Source organism: Bacillus rossius, chromosome 1 (assembly GCF_032445375.1).
Source record: "Bacillus rossius redtenbacheri isolate Brsri chromosome 1, Brsri_v3, whole genome shotgun sequence".
Lineage (NCBI taxonomy): Eukaryota > Metazoa > Arthropoda > Insecta > Phasmatodea > Bacillidae > Bacillus > Bacillus rossius.
In genome coordinates, this window is record NC_086330.1 from 236,610,441 (window position 1) to 236,635,213 (window position 24,773).

Consider the following 24,773-nt stretch of genomic DNA (forward strand, 5'->3'; position numbering starts at 1 on the left):
TATATATGTTAGAGTTGGATACTAATCAACGTTTGAAGTAAACTAGTTATGACAAAACAAGTTATGTTATGACAAAACTGTTCAGGTACCCCTATGAATGAATGCACTTTTAAACAACAAAGACGAAACATGAAAATGACGATAGCCGGGGCTTCGCCCCATAAGCCTGGTTGGACTTTACTCCTTCCTTGACCTTCACTCGTTCCTTCCCGGCATGGAATTACCGAAGTACGTTGTTGTGTGTTTTCAAACAGCGCGCCATGAACTACCGGAAGACTGCGTTTTAAGCTCAGTGCTTCAGTACAACAACGGCGCCATAGCGGACTGGAACTGAACTAACCTGGATCCTGTTCATATGTTAGTTTAGTAATAACTGTATGTTCGCATGTAACTAAGTAACGAGAGGGCATGTATTTGTTATTTTAGTATTTTAAGAGTGCTTCTCTTATTTATCCACGGCACATAACTAAACTAGTGTAATGGTTCTGTGGTTTGGCGGTAGACGCCGTGCTGCCGGTGGAAGCGCGCCCTTACGGCCAGTCTGCAACTAGCAGCAGTCAGGTGAGACGCATACACACCCCGGGGACTTCATCCATTTGCATCGCCGAACTGTACTTAGATCTGTTAACGTAATTCAATCTCAGTCAATTGTATATTATCCTCTGGGCTCGCCTCGGATGGCAGACTGTTCAATTCAGTATATTTTAACCCTTAGCGGGACTTTGCCAGACAGCTAAGCGATATCGTCTCGTGTGACCACCGCGTGGTCCGGCTCTCGCCTAGCTCAGTTCATGTGTGGGTACTGTGTAACCTAATGTCGAAGTATAATAAAAAAACGTACTGAGTTCGTGTAATTTACTGACCACGTGCCAGCTCTCCCAGGTATCAGCTGTGTGGGTTGCCTTTAAGAGCCTACTAGAGTGTGCAACCATCTTCGTCATGTGTAAGAGTGCCCAACGCTGAGAGCGGGCCAGGTCTGTGCGATAATTGGAGGCTAGGAGAGACTGAATATTGTTCCCCACACGGGCGACGTTGCACCATGAGACGAATCTCTGCCGGGTCCGTGTGCCCTTATCATATGGTGGCACCCAAATTCACGACTGTTGACGATTCACACCCTCCAGAACCACGACAAGGTATACACTTATGCATTAAAGTTCATGTTTTGAGCTGGTGGAATATAAATAAATTCGTGCAAGAAGTAAGTGAGAATATATTGTGCTGTTCTGTTTATTTGGGTTGGTTTTCACAATATGGAGCAGGAGTTAAAAACAACTCCGGTGCTTCATGTTTGTAGACCACGATTGCTGCGTAACATTCCTGAACACGTGAACAGTCAGCTGTGTCTCATGCTCGGCATACTAGTAATGTAGCATTTCTATTCTGATGCGTCCATAAAACACAACCCGCCTTCATTCGATGTCCTTGGGAAGCGATCAAGGGAAAGATTGTGGTGGGAAGGAGCAGGATGCTAGACGAGGGGGAGGGATGTCTGCACACTGTGATTCAAAGCAATGCAGCTGGTGGACCTGTGGCCTTAGAGTGGTGTGTGTGTGTGTGTGCGTGTATGAAGGATATGTGGTTCTGCTGTACAGTGCCCACAAAGAAAATCACAATGTATAGAGCCCAAAATAAATGCAACGGATTTACATACTTTTAGGTCGATATCCTTCAAATTTTCAACTTTTTCAACCATTTTTTTTTCTTTGTGGGGTTGGTCATTCTCATAAGACATAGAATTAGGAGTCGATTGTATGTGTGATGTGGAATTTTTTTTGACATGTGATCATTGTCTCTGTAGGAAGTTCTGGATTGGCCACACGGAGTGTGTGCGGAACCGTGGCTGCGAGCAACAAGTGCCCCAAAACCATGAATTTTCGGCCCCGTATGCGAAAGCAATTGAAACGGTGCAGCAGCTGAAAACGACGTTCTCCCCGCTAGAGAAGCTGCTGGTGATCCGTAGCACTTTCCAACAGATGACCGCTGTAAGTTGCTGTGGCTTTCCCACTTTTTAATGAGAGGCAGCTGCTAAATATCCACTTTTTTATGGTCAAGTGGCATTACTAAAAAAAAAAAAAAAAAAAATTAGTTTTTATCACAGGACTTGACGGAATGGTCTTATTAATTGTTTGTGCATTTTATATTTTTGGTTTGCATTATTTAAGTATGTGAGTGCAGAGTAGCTATACATATAAAGATTGCTTTAGTTCCACTCACTCTCGGGTAAGAATTTAGGACTTGACAGGCATGCTGGCTGGACGGGGTGAGGTGTTTTACTCACTCTTCTGCAGGAAGTTCAGGTAAAGGGTCTGTACCTGAAACTTGTAAACCAAGAGTTTTATTATGTTGGTACATTTTAACTACCTTGCATTTGAATTCAGCAGTATAGAAAAAGAGACCATATCGTAAAGTAAAGTATGACAGAAACAGAGCCTTATCACAATATGGAAGTTTTGAATGTTATGATTTAAAATAAAAAGTGCTCAAACTGGCCCGTTTATTCTAAAAATACCTTCTTTTTTTTTTAAACCTTCATGCAACAGCAAAAAAAGTACCACTTAGTGTGTGGACTCCATTTAACAATGACATAAAGTACAGTCACATAATACAACCTATCATATAAACCAAGTTGTAGCATTAAGATCTAAAACTTTACTGAAACTCTAGTCTTAAAATTTTCACTTTAAACTATAAGCTATAAGTTGACTTATACATCTCATTTCAGTAATACTTTACCAATCACTTGTAATGTATTAGGGGTACATGAGTACTCAATATTTAGAGTTGAGTTTTAAGTACAGATTGGAGTCTGATATAAGCGCTCAAAAAATATGAGTAGTTCACTGTTTGGTCTAGGAAAATAATAAAACACTCATGAAACATCACTAATACAAGCTTGGTGTAATCTAGGATTATATACTTAATAATTGTGAAGCTCGTACAATGCAGTTCAGAAGGAAACATGATTAGATGATGCAGAACTGATTAAAAAGGTATTCGTTACAACTGAAGTACTTCCGTATGCAACACTTATATTCTTCCACTGATTCTTTATTATTAACTACATAGATTATTAAGTATTGTATTTGCTAGCGATGGTGTCTGAATTTGCATAATCTCGTACTGTATTTATGATTTTCATTTTTGTTGGGATGTGTTTGTGGTCATTTAGTGCATTGTCATCATAGGCCTAATTTTGTTTAAATTAACCTACACTTCAAAAAATATATAACTTCTATGCAAGTGCCATGCTCAAAATTTTGTAGAATTCGCTGCAGTAACAACTGTTTCTTAAAATGGGCATAGAATATCCTTTTCCACATAACTATTATTTATTCCATGAGTCATTGTAAAAGAAATAAACTAACAAAATACCCATCTATTTTACAGACTGCATAGCTGAAAATAATGATGGTAAACATGAAGTAAAGTTAAATGAACAACTAGTGACGAATAAACTATGGATGGGGGAAGTTTATTGTTGCTGCAACTTTGTCGCCGTTGACAGCCATGTCGCATGTAGTTGTGTGACTGTAATTGTACGTCGCAGGACCAGACCACAACCCGCAGCAGCAAAAATGTCACGTTACATCGCTCTCTCTTAGAGCAGTGCTAAGCGTGTCGTGGGTCGCTAAGAGAAATGGTGCCGCTCAATAGATGTTCCTAAACTCTCACACCCACATAAATTACAAACAAGCAGGGATAGATTTTTAAGGATTTAACTGGACTGTCCAACAGACAGGTATAATTGAACACTTACCTGTCCGTAACTAATTCCACCTGTCCAGCTTATGTTAAAAAAAATTTACTGGTTATAAACGTGATATATGCTTAAGGCCATCACTATACTAAAAACAAGTCAGTTTTACACTATTTTCATATTAATATTAATAATGGAGTTTTAAATATTGATTGAAGTTGTTTTGCACTAAATCACTGGTTTACTGTGTCTGAACTACTATCAGATGAACTGTCATCAGATGCATCTTCCTCATCTTGCTGCAGCCTAGCTACGCACTTTCTGTATGGGGGCTGAAATGGTCTGCGATTTCTCTCACCACAACAAAACCAAAAGTTCAATAGCTGGGGTAGGATCAAAATCTTGATATGCATCAGTGATGATAATGTATCACCATTAAGTTTGTTGCGCCAGTCCGTTTTGGTAGACTTCATCAAAGAAAATCCTCTTTCACAATCTGTGGTGTAAGCAGGTAGAGACAACATAAGATCCACGAGTGAAAGAATATTAACAAATTTGTTCTTGTGTCTTGTGTTTATTTCCCTTGAACTGGCTTAGTACAAAGAATACAATCCTGGTAAACAACAATTTTCAGAGCTGTCCATTCTGGCTCCACCATTTCACACTGAACATTATTGTTCACAAGGGAACTTGAAAAAAAAAATGCAACATCTTAATGATGGATCTGTTACTAAATATTGTTCATTATTAGAAGGCCATGTTTTGAAATTGAAATATTGTTTGCAACAAATAATTCAAACATTTCAGTGTCTTTATCTGTGAGTTCGAGATTCCATACATCTAACAATGACATTTATAACATCAGTCTTCTTTGAGAAATGTAAAGCATTACCTTTCAGCTGTCTTCCGTTTGGTTCCATTGATTTTCTCCAAGAATGTAAATGAAAATCTTCACTGATGCTCAGTTTCTGCAACATGCAAATAGTCTCTTGTATGGTTGAATTTGTCTCTGCTATTGTCAAACCTGTGACCTGGAAAGACTGTGATAAGTAACTCAATGCACAGAGTATGTCACGAAAGAAATGCAGATACTGTACCAACTTCAAACTTTGCAAAAATTTCTTTAACTAATTTGCATATTGAATTGGTGAATGCATCACAGTTGGAGTCTTACAGTAGATTTGTTTCAGTCAAGTGAAGAGCAGGAATTATTTTGATTACATTTGTGACACATGATTTCAAGTGTGGAATCCAACGAGTTCCTCCAACTCTTGTGGGCCCATAAAACTTGATCTTAAGTGTTTCGCAGGAATTCTTTAGAAGACTGCGATGAACTGGGCTGTGATGGTAAAATGAATTAACCTTTCTCAAGAAAATATCAATTTTAGGATGTAGTGGTAGTTGGAAGAGTGCTGATTTTACAGCAAGCTCCAAACAGTGAGCCATGTAGTGAACAGCAACTAAATTTGGTTCCATGTTTTCTTTCAATTTCGCTTGTACACCATTACATAAACCTCTCATTACAGCTGCACCATCACTGGCAAAGCCTATCAAGTGTTTGTTCTTGTTCACACTGTCATAACCACAATATTCATGTAAAACTGTTAAAATGCACTCAAATATCTGAGTAGCATTAGGTCTGTCAACATGCCTGACTGCTACAAAGTCAGTATGGATCTCCCCTTCAAGTGTGTACCTCTCATACACAATAATCTGATCAAGCACAGCACTGTCAGTCGACTCGTCACATATCACAGAAAATTAATTTGCATTTTTCAAATTATTTTCTAATGATTTCAATTCAGTTTCAGTAATTACACTCATGAACTCTTTACACTTTTTGTCTGAAAGGTTTGTATTGCCTACATCGAGGCCTTTCTGTTTATCAAGTGCACATTGCCACTTAAAAGTCCATGTTTCGCCAGTGCATGAGATGTACAAAAAAGCAACTGCATTTTTGCTAGTGCCTCTTTATTTATGCTCTGCAAAGCCTTTTCTGCCAGAGATGTACCTGGTGTGGTCATTTGCACATTTCGTAAGTCTTGACACTGCCTGTGGCAACTACTTGTTGCATGGGACGTCTAGTTTTCTTTACGAAAACTTAAACATCCTTTTACCAACGCCGCTCAAATGCTAGTTTGGGATACACTTCACAGACTTTGCAGTACATTTTTCTCTGAGCATTATCAATCCGAACCCATTGAAATTCTGTATACCAGTTCTGAAAAAACTCACATGACCGCACTTTTTTATCATATTGATTATCTTATTCTTTCTTGTCGTCGTCCGTTTTCCGTTTTTTTTTTTCAGGAGGCTTTGAAGCGCCACTTACAAATCGCCACATTGCTGCACAAACAACTCTAATGTATAAATGTATAATATTAAAATACCAAGTGAAGCTGCAGTTCATACAATCGAGCACAACACTACTCGTTTGTAAACGGGCGTTCAACTTTGTTGCCTAAAAATGAACACAATAACACAATAAAGTATCAACAACGCACGCATAAAAGGCGACTATTCTTACTTCCACAGAATAAACAAAGCTCGGTTACAGACTAGTTACCGTCCACCACTCCGCCTGACTTGTGATTTGGATTGGTTTAGGTATGGTTAGGTTAGGTTGAAGTCGATAGTGCGAGGCTAAATGCCGCGATACTTTCTGCTTAGTTAAAATATCACGTTAATAATACGTGAAATTTATAGAATACAGCAATTGTGCTTAATATTAGCGGTAATAGGTTTCTGTAAACAGACATTGGTAAATATGCCACATAAAATTATGTTGGCTGCAATGCTGACGAGTTTTAAAGAAAATATGGCGTCACTCATCAAACATCGTCAACATAGTCTACGTAATGAACAGCACAATAATGCTCAAACTGATGCAAATTTTGTTGGATTTACTATTTGCAAAGAAAATGAAGGTGCTTGGAAACTTACAAAATGCCAATTTCATTGAAATTGTAAGGCAAAATACTCCTGACGGACTTTTGTTGGCTACTGAATGTTACGTATGAAATTGAATAGTAACCTGTCCCCCCGGACAGGCATGTTTCATTATGTACCTGTCCGGATGGAAATTTTCCTGTCTCGGACAGGTGGACAAACGTTAAAGTCGAATCCTGCAAACAATGTTCTGTTTTGATGTTCCTCTACAATATGCAGTTCGTGAAGCTTCTGTACTACTGTGTCTATAAGCAACAAAGTCATAGTGACTTGGCTCTGTGAATTTTGTGCCACTGGTAGCGGTTTGTCAGGGGGACAACATTTTTAACTAATCTCACCACTGAATTAACACAGACAAAGCAACAGAGTTTCCTGCACAAACACATTAGAGTTACCATAAAAGAACAACAATTACTATAAAAGCACCATAGTTACTACAGAAGCACAATAACTATCACGGATGCACCATAGTTACCATAAATAACCTAATGTATATTAAGCAAATTAAATGTTATGGCACTGCTGCTTCAACCTCCGAGCATAAAAGCACAATATTATCTTACATGCACCCTGAATATTCTTATACTTGGCATATAGTGTATAGAGCTATTAGGAACTTAAATGTTTTAATTATTAAAATAGCAATAAAATGATAGTGTCTGTGTGAATATTTTTTTCATTTTTGTTTCCATTTGCTTTATAATATAATTCAAAAGAGTTAATTACATGTTTCATGTTTATAGCTAAGTAGAGAATAGTAAACTGAAACCGTATTAAACGTAGCTCTCAACAAGTTCGCAGTAGTGGTTCCTTCTTCTGATTTATAAAATACTAGTTATTAATTGTAAATAAAAATGCCGCCTACGTTTTTTAAAATTAAACAGAAAAAACTTCATTCCCAGGTGCGAGAGGTAGTGTTTAATGTGTTAAATATTATGAAAAATTAAACTTTATGGAAAATGAAGCTCTGAATGATGTCATGTCGTTATCTATTCCTCTCGAACAAGTGCAACTACGAACGGTGCAAGCAACGGGAGTTTCTCGTGCTACTGTTCAACGTATTAATAAAGAAGGTCAACACATTAACAAAGATGGTGAAGAATCATTTGAGACACCTAACAAGAAATTAAAAAAGTCTTCAAAATACGAACTGGATGGGTTTGATGAAGGAGTAGTTTGAAGGATAATTAATAACTTTTATATCACAGAAAAATGTGTGCCAACAGTGCCAAAGATTAGGGAGAAATTGAAGATGGAGATAGGATTTCAAAATTGCGATAGCACCCTGAGTAAAATTCTGAAAAAGTTAGGCTTTCATATTGCGTTTCAGAAATGAAAACAGGAATATAATCTATCTAGATGAATCGTATGTTTATCCTCGCATGTGAAACAAAAAAGCTGAAACATTAAATGGTGTCCTTCGGCTAGTAGCGAAAGGGCAATGCCTAATTATGATACATGCTGGCGGTAAAATTGGATTCGTGCCAAATGCCCTCTTTATGTGGCAATCACATCAAGCTACTGGTGACTACCACCACCAAATGAACCAGACCAATTATGAGAAGTGGATTAGGGAAAAACTCGTACCAAACATGCCAACAAACAGCGTCGTGGTATTGGATAATGCACCCTATCACAATGTCCGCATAAACTAACCGCCAACATCTTCGTCAACAAAAAGTGACATGAAAAAATGGCTATGCGAAAACACAATTTCATTTACTGAAGACATGCTGAAGCCAACATTGTACGAACTTACTAAGATAAATAAGCCACAACACATAGTGTATTCCATCGATCAGATTCTTGAAAGTTTTGGTCACACGCCGCTCTTACTTCCACCCTACCATCCCGACTTGAATCCCATTGAAGGTATTTGGGGTAAAGTTAAGGGAATTGTTGCATTACAAAATATGACCTTAAAAATAGATGTGAAAAGACTTCGCGAAAAACATTTTAATGGCATGGGAAAAGAAGACTGGATTCCATTTTGTAATCATGTTGCAAAAGTAGAGCAGGATTTTTACAGCCGGGATGTTCGTTTCGACATTGAAATCGACGATATAATTATTACACTTGGCAGTGTTAACAGTAGCAGTGAAGAGTCAAACTCTACCGAAGATAAAATGGAAGGAATTGGAATTCTTGAGGAGAGTGAGTAAATTGGTGAATTTGTTGTTATTAATCAATAATAGACTGTAAGTTAATGTTTTTGGGTTGTGTATACTACTCTTTTTTTAAACTGAAGAAATTGGAATTTCTCAGTTTTTTTGTAATAGATGAATTTATTAATTTATAGTCTTGACTATGTTTTTGGTTTGTGTATACTACGCCAGCTTGATCCCACTTTCCCACCCAAGATTTCTGAACGTTCGTGATGTCACCCAAGCATCAAGTTTTCCTGCGGGCAGTGTAACTACTGTAGGTAGGGGCTGGAGGCTATTTATTAGTACTGCTGTGATGATGCTGTTTGCTGTGTGTAAAAATGGTTAACATTAGTACCAATCACCAAATTCACCTGTAAGACAATCGCTACTTCCTTTTGCTGTGCAGCACATAGTTACTGCGCAGCACATAGTTACTGCAAGTGATGCGATTAATATGGTTGTGCTCAAAATAATTTTACAGAAAAAAATAAATTAGAATAAAATAATATGGGAACTGGTAGATTTCTAAATCTGCAGTTTGATGAGCTTATATATAAGTAAAAAGGCACATCTCCATAATAAAATAATTTTTCAACTCTTTATTTACTTTTACGATAAATTAAATTGTCAAATTGATCCTTGATATTCCTTAATCTTAGATATCACTTTAACATTGAAAATTTTTTTCTATAAGATAATTTAATAAAATCTTAATTTTAAGTAATGATTAATAAGGAGTGATTCAGAAAATATAATCATTGTTTAGCTGTAGCTTGGTGTATAGGACTGCATAGACTTAAAAAAAAGTATGGAAAATAGTAGTAAAAGTTTGTAACAGGTACATTGATGTGACCTTGAACACCTTGCTTCTTAGTGTTCACAGTCTACTGAATGACAAAAGTTATAATGAATGTCATTACAGTAAACTCCCGACTTACTGTGTTAATTGAGACCAACCAATACCCGAATAATTGAAATACTATAAAAATCCCCAGATAAGCCGTTTCAGGGAAAGGGCCGTACTCAATCTTGAGCTTCACAATTCAGTAGAATTCTGAGCGCAAGTGAAGTCTTTGTGTACTGTGTCTCAGCTTATTGGAACATAAACAATATGGCACTGTGTCGCCGTGTGGTGCTTTTCACAAACCTAACACAGGAAAGTTTCCATAAATCAAAGAGGGATGCAGCAATACATGCACATCTTCCAGAGCAGTGAAATGTTGCAATTAAAAGCGTGGGAAATTAATATCACGTGAAAAAGATATTGTTATCATTACGAAAAACTGTTGTGATTGACACGTAAATATTGCCTTCATGTACATTGCTAGTTCACAGTCATTTACAATGGCCGAAGAGAGAAAGTTAACTCAAAACTGCTCAAGATAAGTTTGTGCAACCTGCACACACAAATTCTGGCTAGTTTTTTTGTTTTCCAATTTTCCTTTCTCCGGCCGAATGCCAGCCAGTCACGTCACTCGAGGCACCTGCCAGGCTGATGTGTGAGCGGAAAGTAGCAGCACGTGAAACAAACGAGAGGAGACGGCAGACATGAAATGGAAGTCAGGGCATCCCCCTCAGATTTAAGGCGTGACATATGTGACAAGCAAGGGGGCGGGGATGCAAAGAGTCTCGGACCAAACAGTTTTCTGACACATAAAAAGGGTGGTTAAAAATATAGAAAGGCCAAGCGAAGAAGTGTGCCCATGCAATGCCATAGTTTTTTATGTCTTCAGATTATAACAAACTAATAATTAAACTTAATTTAGAAAGGATAACCTGAAAACCGATAATTCGGGCCTGGATAATTGATAGTTTACTGTATTATGTATTCACCAGAACATGACCTCTTGGTAAAAAGTTAACGTTTTGTTATTAAATTTGTCTTGCACAAATTGTTATGCATTAGAGCCACCTGTTTTTCGCGGTGCGTGAAATCGCGAAATTTTCGCCATAATCTAGGAATTTGCGCAAAATTTACCGCGATGGTGATAAAACGTGAAAAAATCACGAAATGAACGTATTTCTCTCGCTGTTGTGTTTACTTTTATTCGATTGAGCGCTATAAGTCAATCAAACCGTGTTAACATGAGATATATCGATTATATCGATATTTCGTCGATTAGCTCGTTGCTGTCCACAAAAAACTACCATTTCCAAACAACAGAATAACGAAAACTGCTTACTCTCGATAAATTCCGATTTCATGTTCGCGCTAAGGAATCCACAGGTTTTTGTTTATGTGACAATTGCGAGACCTCTGTCTGACCGGGTTAGGTTCAGGTTCATGTTGTTAGGTTAGGTAAGGTGCAAAGAGAAAGTTCGAAGTTGTGAGAACTTAAATGCGAGCAATGTGAAGTTGAAACACGTTCTCCAACTCCAACAGTTGCCTACTGGACGTGCGAGAATGACTCGTCGATTTAATATATTTATTCGGTTAGTAGTATTTAGTCGAATGTCGGGAGTCTTGCAATGTTGTTATTCTGTGATTATTTAGTCTCGTTGTAGATCTGCTTGTTTACTGTTTGCTTTGTCAGCTGAGTGTAGTCTACGAAGGTTTAATCTAACGTTACAAAATAAAACGTTTAGAATGATGGTTACAATTTACGACCGCGAGAAAGAATTCTCGCACGAAGGATTTTATATCTTTGACAAAACCAACAAGATTTTGATGTACAAGTATTGTAACCTGCACATCGAGTGGGCCAGGAAGGATACGTGTTTGAAACACATTAATGGCAGCACTTCCCACAAAAATAATAAAGCGTTCGCACAAGCTGAAAAACAATCTGAGGCAGCAAATACGTCGGGTGTCAAACGTCAGATTTCACTCACCGACGTAATTTCCCGCACGAAAAAGGCTAAAGAAGACAAACAAGAATTTGTTATGTCAACAGTTAGTGCTTTCATGGAAGCCAATATTCCTTTAGAAAAACTTGATCATCCTAAATGAAAAATTTAGGTTTTTAATATGTTCTTTGGGAAGAAAAGTATTATGTTAATTGTAACTATTTTTGTACACTTTAAATAATTATTAAATTCTTGTTTTTTCTGCATGACTTCAATAAAACTAAAAATTTTGAAGATCACAAATTACCTGAGTTTTTAAAAAGAAATAAAAAAGCATTAAAAAGAAAACATTTCTAAAAGCGACAAAAATTTTACCGAAATTAGTTTTAAAAATGGCGAAAAATACACCAAAATAAGTTTTAAAAATGACGAAAAATACACCGAAATCAACAAAAAAAATTTACGAAATCTGCCATTTATTTTCACCGCAAACAGGTGGCTCTAGATGGCAAGCTGAACCAATTTGTTTAAGAATTAATGATAATCTTTACTATTATTACTGCTTACATCTGCTCACATTCTAAGAATTATTATTCCAACCAGAATAACTATACATATTAAAGTACTATAGTTTCATTACTTAGCTAGGTACATATAATTTTTTTTGTAAATGGTAAAGAAATATGACTTATATGTATTGCAGTGACTTGATTTTTTCTTCTTTTAATTTCTATTTTAATTTTTATTTGTACATATGTACGTTTTGCATACCATTTAACACGCACAGAAACTTAATCTTATTGTTAAAGTAATAATGTTTCATTGCTAAACTGTCACGTTTTCTTGTAAACAATGCATCTTCTTGTCAGGTGAAACATGTTTGGCTGCATGTCTTATCACATTTTAATTAATGTTTCATTGCCAAATAAAGTCTTATTTTGTCATAAAAAAAAAGGAACCTATAGCACACTTATGGACATTCGGTCTAAATCAGCAGCCACAGCTCAGTTTTTGCTGTTGTAATAATCTTGATGTGTATCTCACATTGTGCACATACAGACTTGCAGCAGAAATTGGAAGACCCGGAATCACTGAGGACAGGTCTGTTGTGTTGAAAGCACACTTCAGTGAATGGAGAAGCTCTGAGAGGACAAGTGGATCGCTGACCCACAGCTCCACACGAGCTGGAGTGGCATAGTGCGTGTGGAATGTTGCAGGTGGTGCAGCAGGAGCTGGGGGCGACCTACCTGTGGACCATGGACGACCTGTTTCCCGTGTTCCACTTCGTGGTGGTGCGAGCCCAGATTCTGCAGCTTGGCTCGGAGATACACTTCGTGGAGGACTTCATGGAGCCACACCTGCAGAACGGCGAGCTAGGCATCATGTTCACCACGCTCAAGGTTAGGACCTTGCAGATCCTGCAGATACCATGTTTTATCGCATAATCGTCGCACATTTTATACTAAAATCAAGTTTAAAAAGTAAGGGTGTAATTTTTATACGAAAAAAATTTTTTGTTAGGTAAAGTTATTTATAAAAACAAAACCCATTCATGGAAAGTACGTTTATTTAAAAAGTAGAGTATACAAGAGCACACCAAACAATTTAAATTAATAAGTAATGCAACAAAAACCTTTTTTCAACTTTAAATAGAAAAACAAAATCCGTGACCCAAATGCGAGCCTGAACAAACGCATAACTATCGTCGTAGTACACACTTACCGCAAAAGAGTGCAGGAAATTAAATGTAATTAACTCGGTACTCAACAGAGAGCACGCGTTGCATGCAATCTGTGAGATTACAATATTGATATTCGACTACAAAGTGCACACTCTATATGGGAAACAACATAACCAAACATGAATGATGCCAACTAGCGCTAGCTACGTTTTTATAAGCGGCACACCGCGGCGACGCAGGTTATAACTAGGGCTGTGTGAATGTGACTTTTTCATTGTAAATCAAATGTGAATCAAATACACTAGAGTCCGGTTATAGCGAGGTGTCACGGTTCCGGGTTTGATCCTCGCTATAACCGTGTCCTCGCTATAACTGAATTGGACAAATTTTGGCCCCCAAAAAATAAAAATTAACCGAAAATAGCTTAAAAATTGTGTTTAAACCTGTTGTGGTGTAACACACTAATAATATGACGACAGGCAACTGTTATGCTGGACTGGAGTGACCCAAACGTAAACAAACACCTCGTTTGTTTACAAACACAGGACTGCCTGAATGGTAGATGATATTTGTCAATACACGAGTGCCTAAATTACTTAGCCCTGTTTGCCATAACTTTAAAATATTATCAAGGAGACTTTCCTGTAGTACAAATAAACAATATATGATTTTCCAAGAAATTTTAATAATATTGATGAATTTGAGGCAAAAACAATAACATAACATTGGACTTATACTTGACAATGGCTAAAGTTCTCTGAGGCACAATGTGACTAGCAAAAACAAACAAGAATGTTATTGAAACTGCAGGACGTTACGAAGGGCACCCGGCTCGACAAAAGTCCAATTCACGTTCAGTCTCTATTGTTGGTATCGTACACAACACGTAGATGCCGTCTACACATTAAATAAGGGTGGGGTTTGCTCCGGGCTAAAACTCTGTCGGTAGGCTATTTCTACCCCCAGGACCTCTGGGGGGACCGCGGACAGTTACTATTAGGAGGCACAGTCTCTGCGATAACGTCTCGTAGCAGGAATCACCGTGTAAGATGAGGGGAGTTTGCAGTCCAACAATGCGCTGGCGCCGACTCAAGGCGACCGCGCCTTACCTTGCGAATGCTGCGCTGGCTCCACAGTCTCCAGTCTGCGTGAAGGTTGTCCCAGGAAGTGCGTTGAGATGCACCAGTAGGCACCACACACTCTTAGTCACCAGAGCACTCACACAGGCGAAGTTCCGGCGCGCGCGAAGTCGTTTCCCGGACCGCGGACGCGTGGATGAATTCGATAATTACCGTCCCAAATGTTGATAATGCCGAAAGTTCAACTTCAGGTCGCGATTCCGCAGCCCGGAATCGCGGGTAGCGAAAATTTCTTACGCGAAGCGATACGTGCTCCGACTCTGTGCAGCGGACCGACTTCCCGAGAAAACGCCAGGAGGCTCTTTTATACCTCCGCCGAGCGTCCCCAGCAACCTCTCCTATTGGCCCGTTTTTAAGTTCAGTCGGTTGCTGATTGCCGCTAATTCTCCTGGCGCTGGCGCGCATGCGCCATCACTCTAGCACTTCAAAAGTCGAATATTTACCAATGCCGCGGACCATTGTTGACTAGGTCCCTTCAAACACAGTTTATATTTACCTAAATACGCCCTACTGACCATATATATTTATATGTGGGCCGTGTATCGGTACACTGTATAATTGGAAAATAACAGGTTATATTAACGAAATCTTAATTTCTGTGAGCAGATGTGTGAATTCTCTTTAAAATGATACCCCATAAGTACGGATGCGATCACCGATTGCGTCAAAATAACCAGAATACCCTACCACAGGGGTGCCCACAAGGGGGGGGGGGGGGGAACGATGTAGACTGCGTCATTAAAATTTCAGGGGGGGGGTGGTTGGTTAAAAGATGAGAAAAATGTATATATTATTTACATAATTATAGCTTCTAATGTGAAAATACGTTTCTGGTGCTTTGATAATTGAAAGGGATCTTGTAAATCAAATTGGCAACCCCGCACTTTCCTCAACAAAAGCAGTTATCTGTCGGTTCAGGATGGAAATATTACCTGATATGACCAAAATTATTATTAGAAAATCAGTTTTAATTAATGCAAAATGTGATAAAATATAATACTAAAAAAGTATAATATTATAAAATAATTTAGTAAATCATTGAGAAAATGGCATAAAAAATTTCATGGGGTGGGGGGGGGGGGGTGAGTCATAGTGTTTGGGGGGGGGGGGGGGCACCTCTGCCTACCACGCCACGTAAGTATAGCATCTCAGCCCGCGGCCGACACAGCATTGTCCTGCTATCTATTGTCGACGCGGGCTGTCTGCTGGCGGCCATGTTTGTTCGGGATGTTGCTAACAGGTGGTGCTAGTGTAGCGCGACGATTTAATTCCTTACAAAAAAGCAGGAGTGCGGCTGTGGCAACGCACGTACGCCTCAAACGAAATAATCGCTGGAAAACTATACTTTTTTTCATTTAAAGAAACCTGTCAACTTTTTTAGAAATAAAATTTGGGATTAAACTCAAATCATCACCACCCCTTTCCCGGACAGATACCCCAACAACTGACCGAAACAAAAGTTACAAGAAAACTGTCCCAGCGATTCGGAAATAAATACGGTAGTGCTACTAGAGGTGTAAAAGTAACGAAAAAATGTGTACCCGTATGTATTTGTTACTATAACAATTAGTACTCGTTACTATCGTTACGTTACTTGTTACTTTTGATACCGCATAACATGCTATGTTATGTTGCAGCAACGTATCCAGTCGTATTGCGTATGCGTACAGTATGTCGTCGCGTAAATAATAATAAATAGAATATAAACAATTAACAATATTTGATAATTAATAGTTTTTGTTAACCAAGAAACAAATTAATTTCATTAGAGCGGCTTTTTAATATTATCTCTTTTAAGATAACAACCAAAAAAGACGTGAAAATACGCGATTATAAAAACAAAAACATACATATTTCTAATTTGTAAAAAATACTTTCTTACGTTGTTTCTGTTTCAATCTCAAACTTTGTCTACACACGGCACAGATAACTAACGGAAGTTTGATAAAAGAAAGAAAGGATGGGATTCTATTTTTAAAGCCACGCAATTAGGTGGCGACTGCAAGGCTGAAGAATGTGACAGGCGTCAACGGCAAGATGTCTAGTGGCGAGCGAAAGGGGTGGAGATAAAGCAGACAAATAACAAAAGCGCGCTTCAAGCGATCACACTGTAAATTCCTCAAAAATACCTCGTTATAGCCGTGTTCTCGCTATTACCGTGCTCGCTATAACGAGATTCTACTGTAATTCCAATTATTTGTGGATAGCGAATAATTTGTGAATATTTTCTAATTAAGATCTAAGTATAAATCTGAATAATTACAGTCAAAATTTGTAATATTATAAATTGTTGTTTAAAAGAGTAATGTTCTTTAGCTTTATATACATTTTTATTACTCAAGTAACATGTAAATTGTTATGTCTCTTCTAATGGTTTAGTAATAAAACACAATCAGTAATATAGAAATGTCTTTATCAAAAGCCAAGCCTACACCTTGCCATCAGCATTACGTAAATTTCAGTGCAAAAAGACCAATTCCTTTACATGTTCTGGATCCAGGCATTGCCTCTTGGAAGTGACAATGTTCCCAGAAGCAGAAAAACAACGTTCTGAACTTCATTTCTTCTTCTGAAAATTAAAAATGGAAAAAAAAGTTTATGAAAGTAAACAGATCTTCGATGTATCAGTTTTATTTTCCGCAATAAATAGTCAAGCGATTACCAATCGATATATCAAAGAGTTGTTTATTACAACTGCTCGTAAGCATGGTCAATATTCCGTTCTCAGAGTCTTTTTGAATCAGACGTGTCAAGACAAAATAATTTTTAATGAATTTTGTTTATCGTGTCTTGTTATTTTTATCTAATTATTTACGTAACATTTTCGGTAGTTTAAAAAGCGATTGCGCTGGAGCATTTCTAACAACACAATTCTCTGGCCATGGGCCGCTCTGCTGGCCATAACCACAAACGGACATGTTTTCTTTTTTGCTGTAGCCATGATGGCAGCTGTGTTTACTTTTCTATCGTTAAAAAAAATTCTCTAGATTTGTATTAGTAAAATTAATAGAATGGTGACCAAAGAGTATGTATGCATTAGTTTTTAAAGGTTATATTGAAAGTGGATGCACTGGCATTGTTTTAAATAGTTTTACACTTTTATATGGCACATGACTCGCCCAAAAATTGTGTTGAGGACAACTGGATATAATAAATTAATTATGCTACACATCACGTAAAGTTTGCAGTAAAATCGTAAGCATTTATAATTATTTTCACGCTACATTGGCTTTAACTGTTCTCAGTATGCCCATTTACCTAACCTAAAATTTGATGTAAGTAAAGGTCCACTTACAGTTTTTTTTTCTTTCATTAATCTCCCGGGAAAATGATTTCTCGAGGTTCGACATATTATTTTATCACACATTTTGTCAAACAAAAGTAATATTTTAATACATTCGAAAACTTTCGAATATTTGAAATTTTCAGATACCTAATATGGTTTTGAATGTGAATCGAATCAAATATTTGATTTGCACGAATATTTGCAATTTCGAGTATTTGCTTACCCCTAGTTATAAGGTTTATAAACGTCTTTAAAAGAAAATTTACACATCAGACAACTTTTTATTTCCGTTAATTAAATAAGTAAGTAGTAATGTCCGAATAAATATTAGATTTATACTTTAAAATACATTGTTTCATACGGAAAAAAATACCTACACAAAGTGCTCGGAATCTAATAGCAGGACCAAAACATCATGCGACGTTTACGCGAGAGGTTTTATATATCCAAATTTTGACGCCATAAAATATTGGTGCGATGATTATGCAATAAAACAGGGTATTTCAAAGTGTTTTACAGTCGTCATAAATTACAAAACAGTTATAATTTAGTAGAAAATACTATATTATCTCTAATAATTCACATCCTCAATTAAGCAAGTGACAACAGTATGTAGACTGGGGAAGCATACTTTCCACTGACCCCTGATCAATCCCGAACACATGCTGAGGTCACCGCTCTTTGTGGTGCAACTTCAAGGTTGGAATAAATAAATAAAAATTTGCGTGGACCATATTTTTGGGTCCTTACATATGGCAACCTATACATTTATGTATATACTTCTCATGAACTAAGTTTCCAGATGAGTACATGTTATATACAGCGAAACCCCTTATTTACGTTACCGTTATTTACGTTTTCCCGTTATTTGCACTATATTCTTCAGGTCCCGTTTGGTTCCCATTTAGTCCAATACAATACTTTCACGCTAATTACGTCTCAAAAATCGAATCCATTCCGCTATTTACTTCACGTAACAACCATAAACAGCTTGGTGCAATCGCCAAAAATTATGAAACTGCAAAAGAATTGTCCGAGAATAAACATGTGAAACGAGTCAAAGATTGCGTTCATATCGAAAAACACAACAAAAATGTACTAGGGAAAAACGTAAAATCACGAATGTATAAACGTAACAGGATTGTCGGGAATATTACGTGGCTGCTGATACTGTATTTATGTCACAACTTAGCTGAAATACTGGTACGAGACTTAAACTTCACAAGATAAAATGAGCGGAGTCTTGGTAACTGTTTTATACGTATTTTATAATTTCAAAAGTATTGTACAGTTGACGCATATTTTTTAAACTAACCATTTATATCTGGGGATCGTAAATAATTAATTATTGGTATCAAGACATCAAGATGAACGTAAACTCGAAAACGTTGCTGCAGCGAGAAATCTGGTGCGTATACCAATAAACTGGTATTAGAACTGGACAAAACTGGTAAACGGGAGGGGGAGCTTATATGTTTTTCCGCTAAGCTTGCATCTATTGGCTAGCTGCTGATGGAAGGTCACGAGTCTGGGCGGAGCGTTGAGTGAGTTATACTGCGCAAACGCAGCTCAGTGAACAGAGAGAGCCAGCCGGTGACTACGCCGCGCTGAAACAACAGCTGATCAAGTACAATGAGCTTTCTCCGCGCACGGCGCGTTATTGACGGTAAATTTCCATCAATTTGTAGAGACCTGAAAATGTAGGTTTTATTTTTTTAAGAAATATGTGTTATTTTTCTTGGAAATAGGTGTTATTTTCATTGAAAATAGGTGTTATTTTTGTATGGTATTTACCTTTTTTTTCCGTTAAGGATGAAGAGTTGATACAATAAAAAATCATTACTACATTCGAAAAACTGTTGAATTCACAAAACTAAAAACAATGAGTATAAAACAACACACACAGAGTACAGATGCAACAATTTCACCAGCTAAGTAAATATTGTCATTGTTTTATCTACTTGCAAACACTCAAAATTAGCTATCAAATGAAAGCATGGTAAATGTTTCTATATTCTCTTCTTTTAAATTTTGTCTCCTGTCAGTAACCACCAAATTGTAGTGACTAAGAAGGCGTTCGCTGTCAACATTGTTGGTGGGCAGCCAAATGGCCTTAAGTGCTGCCTTTGTGAATACTTCATGTTCCACTCCCAAAGCCATCAGCAATTTTGCTACATCCGGTTCATTTTCATGTTTGACAGCATCCTGAACAGCTTCTTTAAGGAATTCGTAGCCTTTGTACCTAACTGAATTGTCCACACCATTAAATGCAGGGATGTTGTCAAAAACAGACAAAACACTTTTTGTTTCATTTAGCAAAATGTTTTTGGGACTAAACAGCTTGCTAATGGCTTTGAAGATGTGTGCACTTGGATCACTGTTCATCAGACTTTGAAGTTTGGTCATTGCAAGAGCTGATGAGTTTTGTCATTTATGTTTCACTTGTGCTTTGTCGCTTGTCGTAAGAGATGATTCTGACATGAAAGTTTCAAAAGGGGAGTCAAATACACCTTTTGACGTGCCCTCGAAGCCTTTCAGTAAATCACTCAAATACCCGTAAAGGGAATGTGCTGTCGGGTACTGCGAACCTTCAAGCTTTGTGAGAAGGCTTACAATATCAGCTGCGTGAGTTTTCACAAATATGCACTGAGCAAGAACAATTGCCACATCTTTTTCTGAAACACCAGCTACATAGTGAATACCACTATTGTTGATAGCCTTCATTTCATCTAGCTTGAAGAAATTAACAATGTCAACCAAATATTCTGCCAAATAAAACACTGCTCTGAACCACGAGTTCCAGCGTGTTGTTACTGGCATTGGAAACAAATTTGCAGCTTTAGTTGTATGTTCTGATAGATACTGCAAATAATGATGTTTCCTTTTCCGTGTATTAAGAAACACAGTTTTCACCTTTACTACAGCCTCATTTACTTCTTTCAGTCCAATGGAAAAGCAATTGCCTACCAAAGCTAGTTTGTGGGCCCAGCATTGAACATGGGCAACGTGCTCTCCAAAAAGGACCTGCAACGATGTGATACATTTCGTCATGTAACGTGCTGAGTCTGTGACAATTGCTTGAATGTCCATGAAATTGACACTGTATTTATTAATACACTCAAGAATGGCCTGGGAACATGTTGTAGCATCTGCTTTCTCCAGAATGTTTACTGCAGCTACCTTTACCACTGGATCTGTTAAACTGTTTGACTGAATCTTGAAAAGCACCATAAACACACATCTCCCTTTGGAATCCGTAGTCTCATCACACACAATATCAACACATTTATGCTGTGCTAATTGTTTTATTTCATCGAAGTGTGCTTGTGCTATCACAGGAACATATGTTTCCCTAAGAGATCTAACGCAAGGCAAGTCTCCAGCCCCTAAAACAAACATGTGAAGTAAATGCAATTAAAATTCCCTATTTTCTCAATCCTTTACAGAACTACATGCCTAGTTGTCACAGATTTGAAATTAAACTTACCTTCAATAAACTCATTCATCCATTCTCTTAAATTAGGATCATCCAGCTTTTCCAAAGGAATGTTGGCTTTTGAGAAAGCCTCAGTAGTTTTAACTGCAAGATTGTCAACTGCCAATTTCCTCCTTTTTGGACTATGTTGGTTGGCAAGTACAGATGTGACGTGCGACGTGCCGCGCACGTCTTTAATCACGAAGCCGTCAGCCCCTTCCTTCCTAAACACGTGTGCGCGCCGCCGCCACTGACGGCCGCGACAGCTGTCACCGTCCGGCCACCACCGCGTCGCCGTTGCCAGGGCAACCACGCCGCGTCCTTGGTTGCCATGCCAACCAGCTGGGTGCGCGCGCACACTCCTACCGGCCGCCACCCCTCGCCTACCCCTCTCTCGCCAGGCCAGCCGAGTGCGCGCGCAGTTTCCCCCTCCTTACCCAGCACCGCCTACTGGCCGCCACCCCTCGCCTACCACTCTCTCGCCAGGCCGAGCGGGTGCGCGCGCAGCCTCCCCCTCCTCACCCACCTCCGCCTGCCCAGCCGCCTCCTCCCGCCTTCCCCTCAACACCCAAGCCGAGGTCCGTCCAAGTCACGTAGGCCGGCTGGAATTCCTGGAAGCGCCCGTGATTCTTGGAACCCTCGGCCCTTCCTACGTCACGCCCTGGCCCTCAAATTGAAATAAAAAAAATAGAACACCAAACAAAATGCTAAAATTCGCGTTTTTAGCACAAAAGACTGAAATTCGCATTATTCAAAATAAAAGGCCGAAATTCGCGTTATTTTTCGATTTATAGCAAATGCTATTTTTTCAGGTCTCTATCAATTTGCGACCCTTTTATTTTAATTTTTTTACTGTGGTGCAATGCGTATGTGTAATGTGGTCCGTGTATTTGTGTGTATGTGTATTTGTTCTGAATGCTGCAGGATGTGACTGTATTTTAATTAACTTTAACGTATTTCTTACTTTTCCCTTTATTTACACCTTCCCGGTTTTTACACTGTTTTACTTTGTCCCCATGAAAAGTGCAAATAAGGGGTTTTGCTGTATTTAGTTTACTTAATGAATATATTTTAAAAAGGATAATATTGTGGGGAATGGTATTACAATAAGTACACAAACTAACATAAATAAGCCCAGAGATGCCAACTTTCAGAAAGAGTAATTAGTAATGGTTTACAAACATACAAGAATGAGTGATCACCGTTCCCAACAAATAAAGCGGTGCAAAATGGTGCTATTTAAGCAGTTTTCATGGTAAAATTAATAATATCAATTAAGTGAAACCTCCTTAATACAAACCTGAGGGGACAGAAATTTACCCACTTTGTAATAACGAGGTTTGTAATAACCATACCTTTCCATAATGTGTACGTTACATATATCAAAACAACAAAAAAAAAGCACAAATTTCAGTATTGATTTTGAAAATATTTCAATATTTATTTTGTATATAGTATATACAGTTGAAAAACAATTTACATAATTATTAAAAAAATTATATAAGTATTACAAAACTACATAAAAAAAAATTTTCTTAAGTAAAAACATGGTTAGACTACGTAAAAGTGAACTCAAAATGTTTTACAATTTTGTATGACATGTTGCTAAATATTATTACATATCTAGATCACTGAGAAGATTAGGTAAAAAAAATGAACTAATTTTGGTCTGCTTTTCATTTTTTTTTTAATACACTGGACAAAGCCACACAGTTGGTCAAAGGCTTTGATTGTTTCAGTGTCAGCATCGCTGCACTGTATTACTGTTTCCAGAGTATTAAGAGCTTGCAAAGCTTCAGTTATTTTGGGCAATGCATGTGTTGGTGGCTCTTCAAAGTCTATGGCTTCTGTGTTAACATCACCATCAGTGGTGTCACAGTCTGTCAACTCAAAGTCATCTGGTGTGGATGATGTAAGAAGTCCATCATCTATTTTTACAAAACTGTTAAACTGTTCCGTGAAATTTAGCTTACTTTGAAGAATTTCTCATTCCTCACTATCCACACCAGCACTGTCACCAGTATCACACAAAGAATTGAGGCAGAACTGCCACTGGGAACATGAATGGTGGGGCTGATACTACCAGGGCTGCAGTCCTCTGTAGCAGATGATAGTTCAGGGCCTGAAGCTTCTTCATTGGTGGCTACTGCAGGGACTAACTTCCTGAAACAGTTTTGAATCACTGTAGGTTGAATGCTATCACAAGCCATACAGATGTTTCGAATAGCATCCAAAACATTCCATTTAGTCAGCTGTTTCTTGGCATCCAGACGACGCAAAAGAAATTGGACAAGTCTCTTTCGGTATATCTTTTTGACATTATTAATAATGCCTTGATCAAGAGGTTGCAAAATGCTGGTGGTGTTGGCAGGTAAGTACATCAACTGAATGTTGTCCAATTTCAGTGATTCAGAAGAATGAGATGCGCATCTATCAAGGAGGAGAAGAATCTTTCTGTTCTTGACAGCCATTTTCCTATCCAACCACAACAACCAATCACGAAATATTTTAGATGTCATCCATGCATTTTGGTTGGCTTGGTATTGGCATGGGAAATTTGTGACTCCCTTGAAGCAGCATGGTTTCAAAAACTTTCCTATAACCAACGGGTTAATTTGGTTGCTGCCATGTGAATTGCAACACAGTGCAACTGTGATTCGCTCCTTGCTCCTCTTGCCACCATGGCAGGGCTCCCCTCGATAGGCCATGGTATGGTCTGGTAGTAGGTTATAAAATACACCAGTTTCATCCATGTTGTAAATGTCTCTAGGACTGTACTGGTTGATGGTATTTTTCAATGTTTCCAGTCACTAGTCAACTTTCTGGTGATCTACATCTGCAGATTCACCACACACACTAAGAAAAAACAAATTGTGTCTTTGCATAAACCCCTGCTACCACCCATTGCTACATTTAAAATCATCAACCCCACTTTTCAATGCCAACATATCAGCTTTTTCTTTTATCATAGGCCCAGAAAGAGGCAAATTTTTGGACCATGAATGATTAAACCATTCAAGCAATTTCTCTTCTAGTTCGTCATACTTAGCACCACGCATACATTTTCGTCCTTTCAACCCTCCTCCTTTCTTATGGTGCTCTTTAATCTTGGATTCATTTTTCATTATTTTTGATAGTGTTGACAGTGGGACATTAAACTCCTTAGCAATAGAGGTTTTGGTTTTTTCACCTAGTTTACTTCCCTTATTAGGCTTAACTTTTTTTCAATGGTTAAATCATTTATTTTTCGTTTATTTTCCATTTTAGGTTATGTTTTTGAACTTTGCCGAACTTGTACATACACTACATAAAATATACCGGAAAAGGCAGAATATCTAACATTGGGCCATTAAATTTGAATATGAAAAATTAAATACGACCCTGTTCATGTTGAACCCAGTTTTCAGTGATGTAAATAAAATTCAACATCTCTACATACGTTGACCAATAAGACATGGCACCATCAAATTTATAATTTTGGAGAATAAGCCAACTTCAGTCTAGTACATACGTATATTGGATGACTAGGGTGTGCGGGATCCCGACTAACAGGAAAAAATTCGAGCGGCAGGGAATAATATTTTTCGCAGTATTTTCAGGAATAAAAAA

The 24,773-nt window shown here is 37.9% G+C and overlaps 1 protein-coding gene across 3 annotated transcripts in view; it reads left to right on the forward strand.

Annotated features, from left to right (window-relative positions):
- The window catches only part of LOC134527381 (alsin), a 239,496-nt gene that overhangs the window by 193,219 nt on the left and 21,504 nt on the right, over window positions 1-24,773 (forward strand). For all 3 annotated transcript variants that reach the window (XM_063360019.1, XM_063360021.1, XM_063360020.1), the window contains exons 12-13: window positions 1,802-1,985; window positions 12,801-12,983. In XM_063360019.1, coding sequence (XP_063216089.1) covers window positions 1,802-1,985; window positions 12,801-12,983 — 367 coding nt within the window. The remainder of the gene's footprint in view (window positions 1-1,801; window positions 1,986-12,800; window positions 12,984-24,773) is intronic.